The sequence below is a fragment of the Tachysurus vachellii genome, chromosome 9, assembly GCF_030014155.1.
Source record: "Tachysurus vachellii isolate PV-2020 chromosome 9, HZAU_Pvac_v1, whole genome shotgun sequence".
Classification (NCBI taxonomy): domain Eukaryota; kingdom Metazoa; phylum Chordata; class Actinopteri; order Siluriformes; family Bagridae; genus Tachysurus; species Tachysurus vachellii.
The window spans coordinates 27,611,664-27,634,163 of NC_083468.1; the positions used below are offsets into that span (position 1 = coordinate 27,611,664).

At 38.6% G+C, this 22,500-nt stretch overlaps 1 protein-coding gene across 9 annotated transcripts in view; it reads left to right on the plus strand.

Annotated features, from left to right (window-relative positions):
• The window catches only part of LOC132851511 (uncharacterized), a 224,438-nt gene that overhangs the window by 1,326 nt on the left and 200,612 nt on the right, over window positions 1-22,500 (plus strand). For 6 of the 9 annotated variants that reach the window (XM_060878440.1, XM_060878451.1, XM_060878441.1 and 3 more), the window contains exons 2-4: window positions 1,882-2,005; window positions 3,997-4,107; window positions 8,535-8,645. In XM_060878440.1, coding sequence (XP_060734423.1) covers window positions 1,977-2,005; window positions 3,997-4,107; window positions 8,535-8,645 — 251 coding nt within the window. In that variant the 5' untranslated portion in view covers window positions 1,882-1,976. Of the gene's footprint in view, window positions 1-1,881; window positions 2,006-3,996; window positions 4,108-8,534; window positions 8,646-9,369; window positions 9,428-9,795; window positions 9,992-10,257; window positions 12,020-12,928; window positions 13,103-13,695; window positions 13,864-14,011; window positions 14,186-14,357; window positions 14,532-14,733; window positions 14,902-15,136; window positions 15,311-15,803; window positions 15,978-16,096; window positions 16,271-16,363; window positions 16,538-17,016; window positions 17,191-17,435; window positions 17,604-22,500 lie in introns of all 9 variants that reach the window. The other 3 variants (XM_060878439.1, XM_060878444.1, XM_060878447.1) reach the window with 3 other exon arrangements.

The window sequence follows — 22,500 nt, forward strand, 5'->3', positions numbered from 1 at the left end:
TTGTCTATGCCATCTTAAGTCTCAACAATGTGATCACTATGTCCTCAGAACCTACTTCTGCTTTCATGACTGAGTGCTATTGTCCATGACTGACGTTATTTTATTTAATGCCATGTCAGCAATCAAAGCTATTTTCATGGCAGAAATGCCCTGCCCTTGTCTCTGCACACCTGTCCCTCATGTGTCTAATTATTATTAGTATTTAGTCAAGCCAGGTTGCCTTGAGCAGCGCGGAATCTTCTGTTGTCTTTTGTTGTCGTCCTGTCTCGAGTCATTTTCAGGCATAATGTCATTAAATATGTCCTTAAGTGAAGTAACTTGATAAAAGAGCATTCTGCTTGTGTTAAGTCCAGGACAATCTAATAAAATATGTTACAAAACATACATAAAGTTGGGTCTTCACCTTTAAGCAAAAAAGCATGGGGCAATTTTAATTTCCTTATTAAGAATCGGAATATACAAACATTGTCAGATTTCATAACTGTCAAAAACTAATGGGTAACTAGCATGGATTTTGTGTCGTTCGTTAGCCAAGGACTGAAACAAACCAACTTAAGGAGAAATATAATTCCCTAACAGTCAATATCATAAAACACCTTCTCACTTGTGATATGTAATCCCTTGCTGACTGGTTTTTAGATTTCGTTCATTTGAACATCCAAACACAGCACAGAAGTCCGGCATCGTTCATGAATTCGAAGTACAAGACCCCTGCTCCAAGATGGTGGCGTTTTGACGCATTTTTAGAACCCCAAGGCGACATCTAGGTGTAGATATCTATGGTGTGTGCATCATTAAGTGCATGTAAGACAGAGAGCATCCTGATTGGCCTGTTTCGGTAAGTCAACCAATCAATTGTCAGTGTGGGCGGGCTTTTATCTCTTCTCCCGAACCAAATTAATCAGTGTAGAAACAGGAGCATCATCATGGCCCATGGCAGAGGGAGAGAGCCCCAAAAAACCACAGTATAAGACACATTTTACACCAGACTACACGAAAATGTCCCCCTGTCTTACAAGCATTAAACATAATGATGGACTTCGGAATACCTCCCTGAAAATACTTTTTTCAGGTTGGGATGTCTCTATAACTAATGTATTTTGAGAGATTCTGTCCTGAATCATTAATCTTACAAGTCAGACCTATGACAGATGCCTACACTTGTAGATAATATTCAGGATGTATTCAGGATGATATCGTCTATTTATATTTGACCATTTTTAAACCGTAAAGCTTTATGTAGAACATCATCCTCAACATAGAGCTGAAATAGATGACCATGTGTTTCTGTTGCATTAGACATACATGTGTATTGTTTAAAATAGGAATAAAATGGCCCAGGTTTTTTAATAGATTTATTCTTTTCTTTAGTGCCGTGTTAAAGTACAGGACATTTATATTGAAATGTCACATGCAACATTAAACCACTTGTGGACCTGCAGATATATTACCTTTACACATTTTTAATGCTGTCAGTAATAAAAAATCATTGTTTGTTTAACACTCTGTAGAGGTTTTGTGCTATTCTTTATACAGTCTGCATTTCTACTTATTTTCTTACAAGCTTTGTTATGATTTAATATCACAAAGTCAGTTTCAGTTATCAGTCACTGATTCACAGCAGTTTATTTTATTATAATAAAAGATTCCAGGCTACTGTGAGGTTTGATTTTTTCCCTTTACATACGTTTAATTTATTTAAACTCCCGTATAATTTAAGCTCATATTCCACTAACCAGAGCCTGTTGGAGAGAAAATGGTCAGTATTTCAGTGATAATTTACAGAATATTAAAAGCATTACTTTATTTTGTAAGTAATGTTAAATATTAATTCATACAACAGAAACGTAATTTCACATTCTTCTGTTCTTTTCTTACCAGGATCAAGTTATGTTTATACGATAAAAACATCTGACTGTTTATTATAATATAACTGTTTATTATATTATAATTGTGAGAAACTCCAATCCTCTGAAATGAGTCGACAAGAGAAGCAACACAAGAGGTAAGGATGCAAATGTTTTTATAGTTTATAAAATATTTCTCTAACTAATACAAACCCCTTTTCCAGAAAAAATGTTCAAATGTAATAAAAGCTAAAATGTGTAATTTGTTCATTCACTTGGGCTTTTAACAGGCAAAAGGACAAAGACAAACTTCTCTCTCTCTCTCTCTCTCTCTCTCTCTCTCTCTCTCTGACACTGTTTTCCATCAAAATTGTGCAGAATAACGAAACTGAAAACACAACAATTCAGACTAAACAGAACTAAACAGAAAAGGTAGGTATAGTTTATGAATGGAAATCTTACTGCTGATTGGACGAGACATCTGTCAGTTACGATATACAAGAAGTAGGAAATTGTTTATCTAACTTTAATTCCTGTACATTTGTGGAGTTCTGTGTTCACTTTTTTGATAAGGCAATTTTAAATCTTAGAAGGAAAATACACATTTATTTATATTTATAAGAAAATGTAATTCATTCAACACTACTTTAAGGAAAGACATTCATATGATATGCTGATAGCAGGTAATGGAATAATAATTAGGTTATGTGTCTAAAACTACACATATAGAACTCAGGTATGTTTCAAAGACAAAACTATTCCAGATTAAACAGTGTAAGTAATGCTATAAGAGCAGAGCTGTGCTCACACACAGAAGAATCGACTTTCTACAGTCTGCTGTACTTCTGTATATCTTGAGTGACAGATGTCTCTTCCAGTTAGCAGTAAGAAATCTATTCACCAACTATACCTAACTTTTTTGGTTTGTCTGAATTGTCTTTGTGTTTTTGCATTTGTTATTTTGTTTTCTAGTTTATTTTGTTTTTCACTTCTCAGTCACCATAATATATGTGCAGGATGGCGTAAAAATAAAGTGATTTAATAAATAAAACACACAAAACAGGGACACGGACACAACCAGACATGACAGAGGACGTGACACAAGATGACGATTCCTCGCCGCCATAGGCAGTGTGGCACGGTTAAATACATCAGGAACAGGTGTGCAGAGGTGGGGAGGAAGAGACAAGGGCGGGGCAGACACGTGACACAGAACATAAACAAACGCACATGGCCAAATTCCGGGCTGGATCCTGTCAGTACCCCCCTCAAGGTGCGGCTCCCAATGCGCCAATCCCATATCGAACCATATCCGAAGGGACCACGATCCCGACGAGATCCAGGAGGGGGGAGCAAGGCACATGGCGAAGGCAGATGGGGGGAGCAAGGCACACGGCGAGGCAGGTGGAGGGAGCAAGGCACATGGCGAAGCAGGCGGGGGGAGCAAGGCACACGGCGAGGCAGGTGGAGGGAGCAAGGCACATGGCGAGGCAGGCGGGGGGAGCAAGGCACATGGCGGCGCAGCCAGAGAGGGCCAAGCGACGTCCACAGCCGAGCAGAAGAGCCGAGTACAACCCCCAACACATCTCGAAAACCAGAACGGGAGAGCGGGAAAGATCCTCCGCTCCTCCGACGTCCCACATCGGAACAGGTGCAAAGCGATGTCACAGGACACCAAAAAAAAACAAACAAAACTCGGGCTGGTGACATCATCCGCCGGCAAGAAGTGAGGCGGCGTCCTCTGCGGGGAAAATGGAAGCAGAGTGGCGTCCCACACGGAGCGTTGTCACCCAAACAACAAAAGTCCAGGGATAAACAGGGCAGAATAAACAGTCTGGGAGAAATAAATAAATAAATAAAAATACTCCCACAGAGCTGGTCCAGGCTCACGCCATCCTGCTGGGTCTTTAATTGGCTGAATCCTTCTGTCAGCGATGTGGGGTAAAAACAGACCCAAATGCAGAAACTCCAGGGGGGCAGAGTAATGGCTGATGCTCCATTCTTACCCCAACTCCTTTCAATCTAGATTACATTAAGAAAATTTTACTGTACAGGATAAAATACAGGTTGTGCAGTGTATGTGCATGAAAATGTGAATCATTACATCATGTAGATAAAACTACCAAAAATGTTTCTCTTTACTCTTTAGTGGAACAAAGGAAAGACCAGATTCCCCTGTGTCCAGCTGTGTGTCTTTGAAGAGTGATAAATCAATGCTAAACCCACTCAACTTTAAAGGTGGAACATCCTCTATGGAAAGGTATTTCTCTCTCCTCACAGTCTCAGATATAACTTTACTAATGGGTGCCATAGTTCAGGTTCTTTTTAGCTTCAATATAAAGTGTTGTTTAGTTGTTAAATTTCAAATCTAGTAGTGAGCTAGCAACACATAGCGGTGATGATTAAATGTGAATGTTATACCAGGTAATGTTCACATGTATGCTAGCAGGAAATCTAACTAGTTAGGAAAGGCATGTTAATAAAACACAAATGACTAAAAGGACTGATCAAAAATTCTGTGTGAGAAAAACAAAGAGTCAAGATTAGTAATGTTTAGTAATAAAGGCTAACACAAAGATCTGGGAAGAGGTGAAGCAGAGACCCCTGGTGGCAGTAATATAAATAACAGGGTGTGGATCTTTTTTCAACTATATCTATTTATCATTGAATTCCATTTTAAGTTATGATGAACTACTACTAATAAATACAGAATACTAATACATTTAAACAGAATGTAAATGCAGACACTGTGTCTAGATGTTTTCATATTCTAGAGGCTTTGGGCTAGTTTCGGGTCTTACACAGCGTGCAAAATAAGTAATGAACACATCACTATTTTTCTCAGTTAATGCATTTTTAAAGGTGTTGTTGACAAGAAAGTTTCACCAGAAGTCGGTAACAACCCAAAAAACAAAATAATAAAGTTGAGTGTGCATTCAGGCCTTATTGCTTATTCAATAAATCAATCAATCAAATTTTATTTATAGAGCACCTTACAACAGCCAAAAGGAGCACAAGGTGCTTTCCAGTGAAACAAAATCAATAAGAACACAATGAACATAAAATAGCAGTTGAAACAGGGTCTACGTGTTAAAAGCTTGTATGAATAAATGAGTTTTCAACTGCGATTTAAAAACACTCAGCACAGTGATGGATCGTAAGTGTGCTGGAAGTGTGTTCCACAGCTTTGGTCCCTTGATGGCAAATGACCGGCCTCCAAACCTCTCATATTTGTATTTGGGAGTGACCAGAGAGGTATGTCCAGAGGAGCGGAGAGATCTGGCTGGTTGGTAGACCTTTATTAATTCTGTGAGGTAGGCCGGGGCCAGACCATTGATGGCTATAAAACACAAAGAGAAGGACCTTATACTCCACCCTAAACCGCACCGGAAGCCAGTGAAGCGAGTGGAGGACAGGGGTGATGTGTGAGTGTTTGGAGATGTTGGAGAGAAGACGTGCTGCCGCGTTTTGTACCATTTGAAGCCGATTGAGAAGTGATTGATTAAGTCCAGTGTAGAGAGCATTACAGTAGTCAATCCTTGAGCTGATGAAGGCATGTATAGCTTTTTCGATGTCAGCTTGAGACAAAAATGATTTTACCTTGCTGAGTAGTCTTAGCTGGTAAAAGCTCACCTTCACTACTGCACTGATCTGCTTATTGAAGTGCATACTCTTGTCAAAGATAACACGGTAGGAGCAAACTGAGGTGTTAGAGGATCAAAACTAAGAGAACTGCTGGGTGAATCTGGGCTAAACAGGATGTACTCAGTCTTTTCTTCATTCAGATGAAGGAAGTTCTGGGAAAGCCACTGTTTGATATCCTGAAGGCAATTATGGAGCGGGTCCAATGCAGAACGATTACTCAGGATCACAGGAAGATAGATCTGGAGGTCGTCAGAATAGAAATTAAATTGAACATTGTGATTGGAGATGAGTTGACCAAGTGGCAGCATATAGAGTGAGAACAGAGTAGGACCAAGAATAGATCCTTGAGGCACACCAGATGACAGAGGAGCAACCGAGGAAGAATAATCATTAAGCATTAAAAAGATATAGGATGGAAGTTGGAGAGTATGGAGGGATCAAGGTTGGGTTTCTTGAACAAAATCATCGACTGTGGATGAGGTAATAATGCGACGGCGATGGGGGCAATAGACGTTGGTGCAGGTGGAACAGCACAAATGTCAAACCGTATGAGAGAGTGGACAGAGATAGGAAAATCCATGACCTCACAGGTTGACATAATCACCCCACGAGAGATAATAAGGTCAAGAGTGTGAACTAACCTATGGGTGGGACAGGAAATGGATTGAGCCAGATCTAATGAGTCTAAAAGTGCCTTAAATTCATTAGCAGGTTTATCAGAGGGGCAGCAAACATGAATGTTAAAGTCACCACAGATTAGAATATTGTCAAACTTTGCTAAAAACTCTGTCAGAAACTCTGAGAACTCAATGAAAAAATCCTTATTTAATTTGGGCGGCCGGTAGATTACTACACATAAAATTGGACAGGGTAGTGTAAGCACAAATACTTGTAACTCGAAACTGGAAAACCCTCTAGTGTACAACTGGTGGCACTTCAGGGACTGTCTATGTATGGTGGCTATCCCCCCGCCCCTACCCGTTTGCTGCGGCGTGTTTAGGTAAAGGTAACCAGAGGGGAGGATTTCCGAAAGGCACTGACGTCACCTGGGGGAAGCCAAGTTTCGGTGAGGATAAACAGATCCAGATTGTGAGAGGAGATGACATCATTGAGGACAAATGTTTTGTTATTGAGCGATCTGGTGTTACAAAGCGCCATGCGGAACGTGGACAAGTTGACAGGCGACGATGTCACACGAGGAATTGGACGGAGGTTTCCTTGGACACAACCCCGGGTGGATGTTTCAGCGCGGCGGGGACACGGAAACGGAATGCCAGTGTTGGAGCCAACCGGCCGAAGCCATCGGTAACATTCCCGCGATCTTCTAGCATTGCCAAATTCTGGTTGATCTTGACCTCTCGGAGACGAAGAATCCAGGTGAGTCTTCAGCCTGACATGTAACCCGCCTCTCCGACCGCGTCTTCTGCGGCGCTTCCTGCCTGGTAGCAGACAGACAGGGCGTCTCAGGAAAGGAGGAATTAATGTCAACAGTGGCGGTGGTGGTTTAAAGGACTGGGTGCAAAAACAAACATGAAAAAACAGAGGAGCAAGTGGCAGGCCAAACACAGCGGCGCCATCTTGTCTCTCAATTTGCGCCGCAAATTCTTTGAAACAATTGTACCTGCTAATCTCAGGTCTTTCTGAAGCTCTCCACAAGTTGTCATTGGCTCTTGAACAATTCTTCTGATTTCTTTTCACTCCTCTGTCAGAAGTCTTGAGAGGAGCACCTGGTCATGTCCAGTTTATGGTGAAATGATGTTCTTTCCATTTCCGGATTATAGCCCCTACATTGTTCACTGGAACATTCAGAAGTTTAGAAATCCTTCTGTAACCAATGCGATCATTATGTTTTACAACAATAAGGTTGTGAAGGTCTTCAGAGCGCTCTTTGCTTTTATCCATCATGAGATGTTTCTTTTGTGACCCCTGGGTAATAAGACACATTTTTATAGGCCATCAGTTGGTACTGAACCAGTTGATATTAATTTCCACTGACAAGGGGCAGGATTGCTTTCTAATTACTGTTAGATTTCAGCTGGTCTCTTGGCTTTCCATGACTTTTTGCACCTCCCTTTCTTCATGTGTTCAATACTTTATTATTCCATTTTATTACATATAATTTATTTGTTTTGTTTTCTTTGTATGTATGGATTACTTGGGTTGTTACCGACTTCTGGTGAAAATTTCATGTCAAGAAAAACATATTTACTGAGAAAAATGGTGACGTGTTCAATACTTATTTTACCCGCTGTATTCGTTGGGATGAAGTGAAATATGTGTGTTTATATTCTTTTCCTGTGTTGGTGTAAAGTTTGTATCATACAAACATTTTGCTGTTCATTTATAGATGATAAAATCAGAACATGTTTCTAGATAATGATTGGAATTCAGGGCATAATGTATACAACAATGCCTTTCTGATTTCAGTGCATTTTGTTGGAGTTAATGCTTTAATCACACATAAATGAAATAAATGTAAAATAAAGGCAGATCGATGGGCTGCAATTTATATAATGGAATTAAATGTTGACTTGACATGAAACTTTAGGCTTTTATTGATGATACAGTCATTTTCAGTGGAATACTAAGGGTAGTTTTGAAATGCCTTAATGACATGGGTTCCTTTGACACATGTATACTGGTTTATGCTCTTGTTTGGATTGAAAGGAGACATTTATGTCTTCAGTTAAGGAGGTCATTGGCTGCTTATAATCACATATTAATCAACACATCTATTGAGTCTTTATCCTTTTAACATTTAGTGTATAGTCTGCTGGTTCAGTGGTTAAGACTGATCACTGATCAGATGTCTGAAAAAGTTACATTTCTTTTTACTTTATAACTTTATCCTGATCTTTAATCTAGGGGTGCAGCGTAATGACTGACCCTCCATTCTTACCCAAACTTTTTACAATCTACATTACATACAGAAAATTTTACTGTACAGGATAAAATACAGGTTGTGCAGTGTATGTGCATGAAAATGTGAATCATTACATCATGTAGATAAAACTACAAAAAATGTTTCTCTTTACTCTTTAGTGGAACAAAGGAAAGACCAGATTCCCCTGTGTCCAGCTGTGTGTCTTTGAAGAGTGATAAATCAATGCCAAACCCACTCAACTTTAGAGGTGGAACATCGTCTATGGAAAGGTATTTCTCTCTCCTCACAGCCTCAGATATAACTTTACTAATGGTTCCCAGAGTTCAGGTTCTTTTAGCTTCAATATAAAGTGTTGTTTAGTTGTTAAATTTCAAAGCTACAGTCGTATGCAAAAGTTTAGGAACCCCTGACAATTTCCATGATTTTCATTTATAAATATTTGGTTAATCCAGTAAACCTCATTTCATTACTGAAATATTACTTTAGTGTCCTTCAGTTATTTAATAGATCAAAATGAAATTGCTGATAAAACACCCAAATATTTATACATGAAAATCATGGAAATTGTCAGGGGTGCCTAAACTTTTGCATACGACTGTATGTTTACTATTTTTTTAAATTGTGTTTAAAATATTCAAGAAATGAAGAAAATATTTTAGTAAATGAGACCAAATCTCAGAATTAGCAGTAAACTAGCAACACAGTGGAATTGGCTGTGGAACTGGAACATCCTCTGTGGAAAGGTATTCCTCTCTTCTTCTGGGTTATTCAGGTCTTGTGTAATGTGCTTTAATATACTGTATGTGCTGTGGCTACAAGTGTGTGCAAAAGTTAGTTTTTTAAGGGATATGATTTAAAACGAACAATATTCAGGTGGACTAGAAGGTTGTCAGTGAAAAACCTAGAATGTTTAACAGACAAATATTCCTCACAGATTATAAAGTAAATATATATGTATTTTTTAATATATATAAAATGTTTGTTTTTCCACAGAACCTCAAAAAAGAATCCAAAAATCATCTCTACAACTCGGACGGAGTCCATATTCAAGGTGTGTGTTGTGTGTGCTGTGTTACAGCAACATTATTTTAATCAGACAAAAGTGCATTTCAGTCTGATTTAATGTCACCTTTACCTCTGACTTACAAAGTGCTTACACTGGAGACATGAATATGAAATAAAGTCTCTCTAAAGAAAACGTCACCATATTAATGATTACACACATTTTTAATCTATACATGAGGAGCGTTTCCCATATGAGTCCCTGTAAATAAGCTGTTACTATAGAAACCCTTTAGAATGTGAAATTAATCCAGTTCACATCTTCTGACCAATCAGAATTCTGTGATATAAAAATCATATAACAGATTATGTAGCATTTAATTTTTTACTTATTGTGTTAAATGTGTGTTAAATTAGGAGCTGGAGCACAAAGTCATCACACTGTTGAAGAATGAGCTGAACAGGTTCAAGAAGCTACTTAGTGCTGATTACCCAGCATGCTCTGAGGCAGAGGAAGAGGATGTGCACTGTGTTAGAGAGAGTGTGCTGAAGATCACACTGCACATCCTGAAGAACATGAAGCAGAAAGATCTCGCTCACACACTGCAGATCAGTAAGAGAGCTTCTTATTATTACATTTTATCACATGAATGGAAACACACTGGGCCACTGGGCCATATTATCCTACTGATTATTATCCTAATGAATACAGTTTTACAACAAACACATGACCCAGGGTTAATCCTAGTGTTCTGGGTCTATTACGTCTTATTGATGTATTTATTAGGAATATAATACCATTTTTGACCAAAATTGAGTTTCACATTAAGTATATTGTTTACATTAAAATAATCATCATCACATTTTTCTATTTGATAGAGCTGGCCTCTGTGTATCAGAGAAATCTCAAATCTGGACTTCTGAATAAATGTAAAAGAATTAATGAAGGAATCTCACAGCATGGGACATCAACACTTCTGAATCAGATCTTCACAGAGCTCTACGTCACAGAGAGTTGGACTGGAGACGTCAATAATGAACATGAGGTGAGACAGATTGAGACGGCGTCCAGGAGACCAGCGACAGAGGAGACACCCATCAAATGTAATGAGCTCTTTAAAGACAAGTCCATCAGAACTGTGCTGACAAAAGGAGTAGCTGGAATTGGAAAAACAGTCTCTGTGCAGAAGGTCATTCTGGACTGGGCTGAAGGAAAAGCAAATCAGGACGTCCTCTTCCTGTTTCCACTTCCCTTTAGAGAGCTGAATCTGATAAAGCAGGAACACTTCAGTCTGATGAGCCTTATTCATCAGTTTTTCCCCATGATTAAGGACTTAGAAGTAATAGACAGCAATGTCTACAAAGTTTTGTTCATCTTTGATGGTCTGGATGAGTGTCGACTTCCTCTAAATTTCCAGAAGAATGAGATGTTGTGTGATGTGACAGAGTCGGCCTCAGTGGACGTGCTGCTGACGAACCTCATCAAGGGGAATCTGCTTCCTTCTGCTCTCCTCTGGATAACCACTCGACCAGGAGCAGCCAATCAGATCCCTCCTGAGAGTGTAGACCAGGTAACAGAGGTACGAGGGTTCAATGATCCTCAGAAAGAGGAGTACTTTAGGAAGAGGATCAGTGATCAGAGCCTGGCCAATAAAATCATCAGACACATGAAGTCTTCAAGGAGCCTCTACATCATGTGCCACATCCCAGTCTTCTGCTGGATTTCAGCCACAGTTCTAGAGAAAATGTTGTGTGAAGCAGAAAGTGGAGAGATCCCCAAGACTCTGGCTCAGATGTTCACACACTTCCTGATCATTCAGATCAAACACAAGGACCAAAAGTACAATCAGAAATATGACCCTGATCCACAGAAGAGCAGAGAGAGTATCATGGCTTTGGGAAAACTGGCTTTCCACCAGCTGGATAAAGGAAACATTATGTTTTATGATGAAGATCTGAGAGAATGTGGCATTGATGTCAGAGAAGTTGCAGTGTACTCAGGAGTGTGTACCCAAATCTTCAGAACAGAGTCTGGACTCCACCTGGGGAAGATGTTCAGCTTTGTGCATCTGAGCGTTCAGGAGTTTTTGGCTGCATTATATGCGTTTTTCTGCTTCATTGACAAAAAACAAATAAAAGAACAAGCCACTGATCTGTCTGGTCTTTTCAACAAATCAGAAATGTCTGACTTCCTCAAAGGTGCAGTGGACCAGGCCTTACAGAGTGACAACGGACACTTGGACCTTTTCCTCCGCTTCCTTCTGGGCCTCTCAGTGGAGTCTAATCAGAAGCTCATTCGAGGTCTACTGACAAACACAGGAAGCAGCTCTGACTGCCAAAAGAACATAGCTGAGTACATCAAGTTAAAGTTTGAACAAAACCCATCTCCAGAAAGATCAATCAATCTGTTCTACTGTCTGAACGAGTTAAATGATGATTCACTGGTGAAAGAGATCCAAAGCTACATGAGCTCAGGTCGTCTCTCTGAAGCTGAACTCTCACCTGCTCAGTGGTCTGCTCTGGTCTTTGTGTTGCTGACATCAGAGGAGGATCTGGAAGTGTTTGAGCTGCAGAAGTTCATAAGATCAGACGAATGCTTTAAGAGACTGTTACCAGTCGTCCAGGAAGCCACAACAGTTCTGTAAGTTTCTCTGTTGAACTCAGTTTTTAGGAATGAGAGGAGCTGTAGACTGGATTTATTAGGGATTCATTTATTAAACCACGAGTACAGTCACAACAGCCACAGGAGCAAGACCTAGAGTGCACAATAAACTCTTCTAAAGTGTGACAAAGTTGTTGACAAATATAATACAGGTTACAAATTTAACAAATCTATTAAAACCAAGAATACAAATTTAGCAAAATTAGTACATCAAGTAAGCCGACTACACCACCCTGTTAGGTACAGGGAACCCTTACACAATTAACACATAAGTTCAGGTTCAATGGTCCAAAGGAGGAGATTCACTGCTTTATTAACAGCAAAAATAGTTCATTAATATACATTATTTAATTCATTAAAATGTCCAGAGAAGATCAGTCACCACAATACAATTAAAAAGGGAGTGGACTGTCCACCCACTTGTCTTCACACACTCACACTCATTCACAAGTAGACACACATCACACACCACTAGGAAAATGATCTGATACCAACTTCTGATAGCAGGTGTTAGCATGTGATGTATGTTTTACTGATAATAAACAGATAAACAGGAGATAACAGAGATCTGGCCAAACTAAAGTGATTAATGGTGAGGCAAATTGTAAGCCTTTATTCTTCCACATTTTCCACATTACCAGTTGTCTGTTCTGGTCAGATCATTTAATAAACACAATCTTCTTTTTAAAATGATTATATTACATTCCTCCAATGAATCTGAAAACTCATCAAACTTTCTAAAACTGCTCCTAAGTAACTTTAATAATAATAAGACATTTAATCTACCACAGACTGACTGTGTATAGCAGTGATTTTCTCTCTTATTTTTGTCTCTGTGTTCACGAAGGGTTCAATGTTTTCTGAGTTCCTCTGATATTCTCCTTTCAGGCTCAGTGAGTGTAACCTGACAGAGAGAAGCTGCTGGTCTTTACACACAGTTCTCAGCTCAGAATCCTCCAAACTGACTGAGGTGGATCTGAGCAGTAATCCTCTGGAGGACTCAGGAGTGAAGCAGCTTTGTGCTGGACTGAAGAGTCCACACTGTAAACTGGAGACACTGAGGTCAGTTCATCTTTATTATTCAAGTTCAGGTTTTAAGTTAGAAGTTAAAATTGATTGAAATGCTTGTAGTGAGGATCATGGTTAGGCAATCAGTAAGCAGCATACAGGGAAATACCAGGAGTCAGACACCAGACATCTAACAACTAACAGAAACAAAAGGCTTGGTGATTTCAGGTGTAACACAAACTGAGCTTTACATCATCACAATGTGAGATGTGATAGAACAGAAGAGTGTGAGCAGAAGTCTGGTGATTGGGAACAAGTTAGGGGTAATGGGTTCTGGGATGTATTGTCTGTAGTGACTGTAGGCCACAGTGCATTCTGGGAAACTTAGTTCATTGATGGAGTTGACCTGACACCAGAAAAATAGTAATAGTGCCCTTTTATTAATTGATTAATCATTGATAGAAGGATTGATTACTACTAAGATGTTCAAACCTTTAAAGAAAACATTACAGTCAACTTTTAATACTGATTCTGATATCCATTTAAACCACCAAGCAAAAACTTTTAAACTAAATCCTACTAAACAGAATAAGATTAGATTTAGATCTCTGTCATGAATAAATAATAATAAACATTTGTTCTCACAGACTTTCAGACTGCAGTATAACAGAGGAAGGATACACTGTTCTGTCTGAAGCTCTGAAATCATCTCACCTGATAGAGCTGGATCTCAGAGGGAACGACCCTGGAGCATCAGGAGTGAAGCTGCTCACTGATTTACTACAGGATCCAGACTGTAAACTGAACACACTGAGGTGATTCTTCTATTAACAAATACAATTACTTCAATATTAAACATAATAAACAAGTAAATTTATTTTATTACTATTTGATTAGAGTAAAATACTATAGTAAGGTATATTTAATATAAAATTATTAATGAGTATTTTTTTCTCCTTATAGATTGTTGAAAAGTCCTGAAGCAGAGGAAGCCTTTAAACATCTGCATAATGTTCTAGACACAAACCCTTTATTGCAGACGGATCTAAACCTGAGTGGGAAAATAAAAGGAGACTCAGGAGTGAAGCAGCTCTCTGTTCTACTGAAGGATTCACACTGCAGAACTGAGAAACTTACGTATGTCACTTAAATGTTTATAGACTTAACTATTACTTTTTAATATAAAATTATACTTTTTTCTTAACTATAATCACTGTATGATTCATATAAACTCATTGTCATGTGATCATCAGAATAAAATGTTCCTTAAAGTGAAGATTTTCTTTCCACTGTTTCTGGTTATCTTTAGGCTAAAGGTCTGTAGTATTACAGAAGAAGGCTGTTCAGCTTTGTCTTCATCTCTTTATTTAAATCCTGCACACATAAGAGAGATGGATCTGAGTGAGAATAAATTTGGAAACTCTGGAGTGCAGAAGCTTTGTGTACTGCTGCAACATCAGTCCTGTAACCTGCAGATACTGAGGTGAGCTTCTGCTTCTGCTCTTTAACATGTACATAAGAGCTTGTGACTTTACATGTAGAATACAAACACAGGCTACATGTAGAACAGATATGTCTTAAATCTTCTTGGCATCACGTACTATATAGATGCTTAAAATAATACAATGTTAAGTCTTTATCAGACATCAGAGTATCATTAATACCACACAATGTTCTCTCTTTAGACTCTCAGACTGCAGTATAACAGAGGAAGGATACACTGCTCTGTCTGAAGCTCTGAAATCATCTCACCTGATAGAGCTGGATCTCAGAGGGAACGACCCTGGAGCATCAGGAGTGAAGCTGCTCACTGATTTACTACAGGATCCAGACTGTAAACTGAACACACTGAGGTGATTCTTCTATAAATAAATACAATTATTTCTATATTAAATATAAATAAATTCTATAACCTAATAACTAATAACCTTCATAGTTTCTTTGTGGAAAAAAGAGATTACATTTATAATTGACTGTAATTTACAGTTTATTCAATTTAAATCATGAAATAAGTAAAAGCAGCCATTCTGTTCTCATTAATATGGTGTAATTATTCTGTAAACACCAAATAAAAATGACTTTCTGCAGGTTGTTGAAGAGCTCTGCTGCACAGGAGGCCTGTACTTGGCTAAATTCCACTATAGGTACAAACTGTTTACTCCTAAAAGAGCTGGATCTGAGCAGGAATGAACCAGGAGACTCAGGAGTGAAGCAGCTCTCTGCTCTGATGGAAGACTCTCACTGTAAATTTCAGATCATTAAGTAAGTTTTCTTATATATGTTTCTCTATCAGCTGAGTTTTATTAATAACATGTTTTTAATGAGACCTGCCATTATGTAAACACCAAGTATTCACTAATGTATTTTAATTACATTTTAGTTTTCTATAATTGATGAAACAACAGAATTTATCCTGTCTTTCTCCAGAGGAACCTCATATATAGGTCTTATAGAGACACCTGGGTCCTGTTACATCACTGAAAAGTGTTAAGTTATTAAACAGAAGTAGAAATGATCAACATGTTCAACATTTTCAGTTAAATCTTAAAACAGGATTTAATCACTAAGACATAAAGTCAATTAAAAGAGGAAATTCTTTTTAATTCTGTTATAAATAACCACTAATGACCTCTAATGATCCAAATGAACCCAGAACACTTACTTTGGTCCACATGATAATAAAATGACTTTTCCGTCATGTCTACAGAATGAAGACTGAGTTTGTAGCTCTGATAACATGATGTTTCATATTTAGGCTGAATAAATGTAATCTGACTGTGGAGAGCTGTTCAGCTTTAGCCAGCGCTCTGAAATTCCAGTCCTGTAGTGTGAGAGAACTGGACCTGAGTGAAAACAGTCTGCAGGATTCAGGAGTCACTCAGCTTTCTGCTGGACTGAAACATCAACACTGTAAACTGGAGACACTGAGGTAAGTTCATTTCTCATAGAGTGATGAAGAGCTAAGACAGATAATAAACCTCAGTAAATGTTGGTGATTAAAGTTCTTAAATACTAAAATCTTTTCTTCCTTCCTGACTTTATATTTAGGTTAAAAACGTGTGATTTAATGGAGGAAAGTTGTTCAGCTCTAGCTGAAGTTCTCAGTTCTGAATATTCCCATCTGAGAGAACTGGACCTGAGTGACAACAGTCTGCAGGATTCAGGAGTCACTCAGCTTTCTGTTGGACTGAAACATCAACACTGTAAACTGGAGACACTGAGGTAAGTTAATAAATGTAAAATGTGGGTGAATTTTGGTATTTAGACACTTATTGTGTTGAATTTGTACGTTTATTGTTCCTCTGATTTCATCAGGCTTAACACATGTTCTATAACTGATGGAAGCAGTTCAGCTCTAGCTGAAGTTCTCAGTTCTAAATATTCCCAGCTGAGAGAACTGGACCTGAGTGACAACAGTCTGCAGGATTCAGGAGTCACTCAGCTTTCTGCTGGACTGAAGAATCCACAGTCTGCACTCACAATACTGAGGTGAAGTAAAAGCTGAAATGATGACTAAGTCTACATTTAATAAATAACCACAGTGAAGCATCAAAGTATTTTTATATACTAATTTAAATGACTGTGGAATTAAAATGAAATGTGTAATTAAATTAAATGATTTGTGTGTAACTGAAAATGTACATAGGTTGTACAGACTTTAATTGTTTTAGTTAATTGCTGTTAAATTTCTTTGTATCCATATTTTCTATGTCCAAGTCTAATAAAGAGAAAAACTGACTGAATTAGAACACATTATAATTACACAACATGTTATAATAAAAAATAGAATGTTAGATTTATAAGTAATTAAAATGTGTTTTAAATGTAATTTATATCCCAAAGTAAACATCATATTGATGTAATTATAAGTGAACTGTTAAAGAAAGTCATTAAAATATAGAATAATCCATTTTGATGTAATAAATGAGATGAGTTGTGTTCACTGTGCTCCTTCTGTCCCTCTACAGACTGTGTAACTGCAGTGTAACAGATGAAGGCTGTGCTGCTTTGGCTACAGCTCTGGGAGAAAATCCCTCACATCTCTTAGAGCTGGATCTGAACGGGAATAAAGTAGGAGACAGTGGAATAAAGCAGATCTCTAATCTACTACAGAATCCACACTGCATCCTAGAAAAACTCAGGTAGGTCACTCTAATTTCTTTTTGAAGTAGTTCTCATTAAAGCAGTGAATTATTGTAATATCACTTTATTAATTAAAGTCATTTATACAGGCTTCATTCTGTGACACTCTAGAGTTAATAAATTAACAATAAAAATAGATTTGTGTACAATGTCACACATCTTAATGTCTAAAACTGAAGGTATTTATTTTGTACAATATTTGTAATATTCTGAAATAAAATTCTAATTAATTTTGTTTTTTCAGGTTAATGGACAATAATATCAGAGAGGAAGGATACACTGTTCTGTCTGAAGCTCTGAAATCATCTCACCTGATAGAGCTGGATCTCAGAGGGAACGACCCTGGAGCATCAGGAGTGAAGCTGCTCACTGATTTACTACAGGATCCAGACTGTAAACTGAACACACTGAGGTTTATATTATTAAATCATTAAGAGAATAATTTATAATATACATATCAGGACTACTTGTTAAATATGTTCCATATGTTATATCTGATGGTCATATTAGACGTCCTCTTCATAAATAATCTATTATGGACAAACTTGCTAACATCTGTAAAAGATTTTAAAATTATGTTGTAGCAACACAAGTCAAGAGTCAAGTCAAGAAATTTTTGTCATTACAACCATATATAACTGTTACAGTACACAGTGACATGAGACAACGTTTTTCCAGGATTGTGGTGCTACATAAAACAAAGACAGAGCTATAAGGACTTAGTAAGTTAGTCCTAGATACATAAAGTGCATCTGTGTAACATGGTGTACACAGTGTAGGACAAGACAAACAAGACAGACAAGACAGTGCAGGACAAAAGACAGTAAACAGAAACAGCGCCGACTGACCCGTGTCAATACTGTATGTAAATACTGTAAGTTCAGACAATATTGCGTGCAGTAATACTAGAATGAACACAGATTCTTAGCAGCAGGTCCCTGAGATAGTGTATAAGATTGTGCACAAACAGCAACAACTGAAATATTGTACAGTATGAGCAAAATGACTGAAATGTTAGACAGTGTGTGTAAAGAGCAAAAAAGTGTGCAAAACAGCATGTAAACAGTTTGATGAATGTAAGCAGCATGTAAACAAGTTGATGGATGTATATTAGAAGAGTGTGTATGAGGTGTAGGTCTGTGCAGTCCATACAGTTGATGTGTGTGTGTGTGTGTGTGTGTGAGGGGTGTGTGGGGTGAAGTGTGTGTGAGGGGTGTGTGGGGTGAAGAGTGTGTGTGTGAGGGGTGTGTGGGGTGAGGGGTGTGTGGGGTGAAGTGTGTGTGTGAGGGATGTGTGAGGTCCACAATGCTGTTGGCTTTTTGGATGCAGCGTGTGGTGTAAGTGTCCATGATAGATGGAAGAGAGACACCAATGATCTTCTCAGCTGTCCTCACTATCTACTGCAGGGTCTTGTGATCTGAGATGGTGCAGTTCCCAAACCAGACAGTGATACCTTTCTCAGACTTCATAAAAAGTAGAGATGCTACTGGGCTTTATTGGTGATGGAGCTGGTGTTGAGTGACCAGGTGAAGTTCTCCGCTAGATGAACACCAAGAAATTTGGTGCTCTTGACGATCTAAAAGTGAATTATTAAAGAACTCTAGCACTAAACTTTAACTTAAGACAATTTTAGAAACTGTGTCTAAATTTCTTATGTTTTCCTCTTGTATAAAATCTTCTCTCTTTCTCTCTCTGCAGGTTGTTGAAAAGTTCTGCTGCACAGGAAGGTTGTGATTTACTTTCTAGAGTTCTGGGTGTGAACCCCTTACTGCAGAGAGAACTCAATGTGAGTGAGAAAATATCTGGAGACTCGCAGGTGAAGCAGCTCTCTGCTCTTCTGGAGGATTCACACTGCAGACCAGAGAGACTCAAGTTAGTATTGATCACTTATTTATACTTAAACACTAGTGTATTCCTTTTGGAATGTAATAACTGTATATAATGTCATTAATGAAATATTTTAGTCTACTTTTAAACTGTATATTTTACATTAAACAATATAAAACTACATTTAAACAGAAGTCTTGTCTTCCTTGTTGTCTCTGTATCCAGAGTAAATAACTGCAGGATGACAAATGAAGGTTGTGCTGCTCTGGTATCAGCTCTGGGTTTAAACCCCTCACACCTGAGAGAGCTGGAGCTGAGTGGGAATAAACTGGGAGGATCAGGAATGAAGGAGCTCTGTGATGTGCTGAAGAATCAACAACTCAAACTGCTGAAACTGGGGTAAAGGCATCATTCATTTATATACAGGATCTGACAGAAGTGAGAACACCCAAGAGGGTTAAGGCAGTGATGGAAAATAATGGTGACCAACAAAATATTGACTTTGGGCCCACTCACTCGGTTTAGACATTAATGTCTGTGTGTTGAGTTATTTTAAGGGAACAGCAAATTTACACTGTTATACAAGCTGCACACTCACTACTTTACATTGGAGCACAGGGTCATTTCTGAGATTTTTCATCTGCACTTCATAATTATTTTTATTAAAGCAGACTGAATTTGAGATGACGTGTCAGACTGAATAGAGAAATATATATTTTAAATCATTTATATTTACTGGTGTTTTCAGACTCAGTGAGTGTAATCTGACAGAGAAAGGATGTTCAGCTCTGCTCACAGCTCTCAGATCAGAACACTCCACCCTGAAGGAGCTGAATCTGAGTAAGAACAGGATTCAGGATTCAGGAGTGAAGCTGCTCTCTGAGGAACTGAAGAAGAAACACTGTAAACTGGAGACTCTGAGGTAACGTCTAATACACACTTCATTTATAATCCAGACGATGATAGAGACGTGAAATACACAATATTTTGTGTCAAAGTGTCAAATGTCCCTAATGCCCCCACAGGAGGGAAAAGGGGTAAGAATATAAATAACAGTGTCGTATTAATAATCATATAATCATCTGTGAATCCCAGAACATTTACAGAAGGAGTCTCCAGTATCAATAACTTTAAGACATTAAAGTCTCCACAATAAAGACTTTCTTAGTGTAAGCTGCATTTTTTACTGATTAACTTCATGTAAAAGAAAAAAGAGAAGCCAGAACAACTGTTTATAGCTGTTATAATGTGAGTAAGAACAGGAACTTACCTGTTTTGGGGACTTTCTACAACATTAAATGTCTGTAACAGAAAACACACTTGTGAATGAGCAGCTAAAGGAAAATATTATCCATATATTACCTTGTTATTGTGGAGTATTGTGTGTAGATCAATGAGGAAAAAATGAGTTAAATCTCTTTTAAGGTGAAGCTAAAACCTACCAAAATGTGGAAAAACTTCAGGAGCTCTGAGATTTTTCATCTGCACTTTATATTTATTTTTATTAAAGCAGACTGAATTTGAGATGACGTGTCAGACTGAATAGAGAAATATATATTTTAAATCATTTATATTTACTGGTATGGTCCAGTTATCAGTACTGACTTTATAATGTCTCTTTATTAGTTCAGAAAAATTCAGACATCACAAATGTGTAATTCAGAACATGTTCCCAAAGAGAACAACAAGAGTAAATACAGTTAATTTATACACTGAACGCTGCCACATTTATACTCCTGGTTTTTACAGAGACTTACAGACCTTTCCTACATAAAAATAATACAATTGGTGTAATTTTGTGTAGACTTTCAGACTGCAGTATAACAGAGGAAGGATACACTTTTCTGGCTGAAGCTCTGAGACAGAATTCATCATCACACCTGAGAGAGCTGGATCTCAGAGGGAACGACCCTGGAGCTTCAGGAGTGAAACAACTTACTGACAACAAAGTTTACAACCTGACACTGAGGTGATTCTATAAGCAATGATGATATATACAAATATCATATTAAACAAATATAATTTCTGTTAAAAATAACTTTTCCTTCAAACCTCTACAGGTTGTTAAAAAGTCCTGATGCAGAGGAAGCCTACACGTGTCTTACAGACATGTTCAGTAAGAACCCCTTACTGCACACGGAGCTGGATCTGAGCACCAAAACACCAAAGAACATCAAAGTGAAGCAGCTTTCAGCTCTGCTGCAGGATCCACATTACAGACTGCAGAAACTTACGTAAGAAACAGCTATAAACACACAGATCTCTGTTTTCACTCAGTTGCTCTTGTTTAGTCAGGAGTGACTGTAGCCATGCTAACTGTGTCTGTACTGATTTGAAAACCTCTGACACAGTGAACTGCACTCACTTTATGTTCTGCCTCTTTGAGGAAAACACTATTTTACTTAAAGTACAGACTTAAAGATCCCATTTCTTACAACCCAGTTTAGTAGATATTACAGTCACAGCACTCATCTTTATATAAATATATTTATACAGACACACCAATGGCACTTATAGAGTTAATATGAGGTCTCTCTCTCTGACAAAATAAATCAAAGTGATGTGCACGTGGCTGGATGTTTCAAAGCCTGCAGTGAAGAGAAAGGTTGATGATGAGCACAGACAATTTCAGGAAAAGTGGGAAATGCAATATTTCTTTGTTGAGCACAGGGACACCCCGACGTGTCTTATTTGCATAGAGAAAGTTGCGGTGCACAAGGAATACAATTTGAAACGTCATTACACAACTAGACCTGCTGAGGAGTGTGCAAAATACCAGGGAGATGAGAGAGCCAACCGGGGGGCCAATCTTATAACATGTCTGCTGATACAACAAGATTTCTTTAAGAAAGCAACCAAAGAGAATAATGCAGCAGTCCAAGCTTAGCTACGTCAATCAATCAATCAATTTGGCTCCTGCGATGGGTAGGGGGGTGTCCCATCCCTGTGCGTTGAGCCGACCAGATGAACTAGTTGTTTCCAGTACTGACGGTCTTGTGCCAGCTGCTCTGCATCCTCTATAACAACTCCTTGTTGTTGAAGGTCGCCCGCAAGGACGTCAAGCCATCGTGTACGGGGTTTACCTCGTGGTCGTCTCCAGCCTGCAGCCCTCGGATCAACCTGGAGAATAGCTCTCGACGGATGGTCAGAAGGTAGGCGGAGGACATGGCCAAGCCAGCGGGTGTGACGTTGTGTGGCCAGGGAGGATGCTCTGGGCTGGCACGTGCGGGCTCTAAGCATTTGATTGGAAACCCGCTGGGGCCACCTGATGTTCTCGATGGTTCTGAGAGCCCTGCTATCAAAGCCATCTAATCTTGTAGCCAGTGTCTTGTTTAAGGGCCAAGTCTCCGAACCATATAGCAGGATGGGGAGTACTGCTGAGTTGCAAATCCGGAGCTTCATGTTGCGTGAGATAGTCTGGTGCCACCAGAGTGGTTTCAAGAGAGACTGCAGAGCTGACGCAGCCAGGGCTCTTCTGCGGG